This window comes from Propithecus coquereli, unplaced genomic scaffold, assembly GCF_000956105.1.
Source record: "Propithecus coquereli isolate 6110/MARCELLA unplaced genomic scaffold, Pcoq_1.0 Scaffold85, whole genome shotgun sequence".
Classification (NCBI taxonomy): domain Eukaryota; kingdom Metazoa; phylum Chordata; class Mammalia; order Primates; family Indriidae; genus Propithecus; species Propithecus coquereli.
In genome coordinates this window covers 1,150,470-1,152,199 of record NW_012154729.1, presented here as the reverse complement: position 1 = coordinate 1,152,199, position 1,730 = coordinate 1,150,470, and the positions used below count along the sequence as shown (strand labels likewise).

Here is a 1,730-nt window from a genome sequence, read left to right as displayed (position 1 = left end):
ATGTTGCCCATATTGGTCTCGAACTCTTGGCCTAAACAGATCCTTCCACCTCGGCCTCCCCAAAGTGCTGGGATTTCAGGCGTAAGCCACTGCTCCTGGCCATATGTTCTAATTTCTAAGAAGGATCTCTACATCATTCAACCCAAAGACCAACATTCATTTTAATAAATGCTTATGTATATGTTATATATAGAGAGAGAATATATATTATAAAGAAGGCATATTCTTAGGCATGAATAAAAATCCAGATATGCAAAGTGTACATTTATAAAAGGAAGATATAAAAGTATTTATTAACATACTTTTAAATTTATTTTTGTGTTAGAAACTTGTATCTTCATTGGCATTACTGTTGCAACAGTTTCATCTTCCAAAAAATGTTGAATATTCATAAGAGAAGATACAAGAAACTCAGTGCTGAAGTTTTCTATATGGCATTGCAGGAATCCATTTTTTTCTGCAAGCAACGAGTGTACTGAAGCACCAGGCCCACTTACAAACCTCAGAGAAATCTCAGGAGAAGATGTGCAATGAATTACAGTTTTCTGATCCGAACCTAAGGAAAATGAGCATATGAAAATGATAACTTTTTGGAGCTCCTGAAAAATATCACTATTGTCATTAAAAGGATATTGTGATTTTGTACATTAAAGCAATGATAGACAAAATAGTTTTAATATTTACCCTTAGTTTGAATGATATTCTAAATAATATTCTATAGTATGTATACAATATAAATACACATTCTAATTTCAACTTGTTTGGATAACTTTTTACTATAATAATGTTGACCTCCCTATATTTTCTATTTTTTGGTAATAGGAAAAAACATGTCGTAACTCTGATATACCTATCCCAGGTACTTAGAGTGTGTTTTAGTGTGTACCTGTCTATACGTTTGAATGGTGACTGTCATGGCATTAAAGTGACCCTTAAGCCATTTCCCTTAAGCCTGAGGTTTTACACCTTCCTCATTCAATTGAGTTCTTAAATAATGAAAAAATAAATAAAGAAGACCTCATTAAAATGCTTCTATTAGACGACTGAAATTATAATAAAGGAAATATACGTGTATGTATGTATCACAAAAACAGAAACACACATATAATTACATTTATGCCTTGGCCTTGTTCCAAAAAATAATTATAGACGGCTTGCAGAGATATAAATATACAAATTTAAAAACAAATTTTAAAATTTCAATAAAGCTCCCATAGAATATATAATCCCTGAAATAAATTACTTGTAAACTGACACTCATGGTGACTATTTTGCTTTTTTATGCTACCTAGTTCCAAAATGAATGAGAGGCAATATGCTCATGGTATAATCTAATAAAAAATAAGTAAACAAGGAAAAAAGGATGGAAGAGAAAAGGAAAAGGTATATGGTAAGGTTGATAGCCCAAAATACATTATTTAAACTCCCGTGCCAAAGGTAGACCAAAAATGAGCTTCCTAGCAAAAATTAGAAAACTACAACCAGTTTCACCTTCACAGAACCAGTAAGATTAGAAACAAACTAGCTGTTCTGGAAAGGCAAAGCTGTTTCTATTTCTGAGATATGAAAGTTTTTTATCCCATGGGTCCTCATAAGAAGACCCCGGCTAATTAAATTTGTAATAGAAAGACATTTTATTTTATTTCCCCCCAGTATGGGTGTCAACAGGCCTCCATTCACAACTCAACATAGAGAGCTGTTTTTAAAACTTTTATTTCAGGTACAGAATT

At 32.2% G+C, this 1,730-nt stretch overlaps 1 protein-coding gene across 1 annotated transcript in view; it reads right to left on the bottom strand.

Moving 5' to 3' along the window:
- Nucleotides 1–1,730, bottom strand: part of UHRF1BP1L (UHRF1 binding protein 1-like) — a 158,260-nt gene that overhangs the window by 7,698 nt on the left and 148,832 nt on the right. Inside the window, exon 12 of the mRNA XM_012663986.1 lies at nucleotides 303–612. Coding sequence (XP_012519440.1) covers nucleotides 303–612 — 310 coding nt within the window. The remainder of the gene's footprint in view (nucleotides 1–302; nucleotides 613–1,730) is intronic.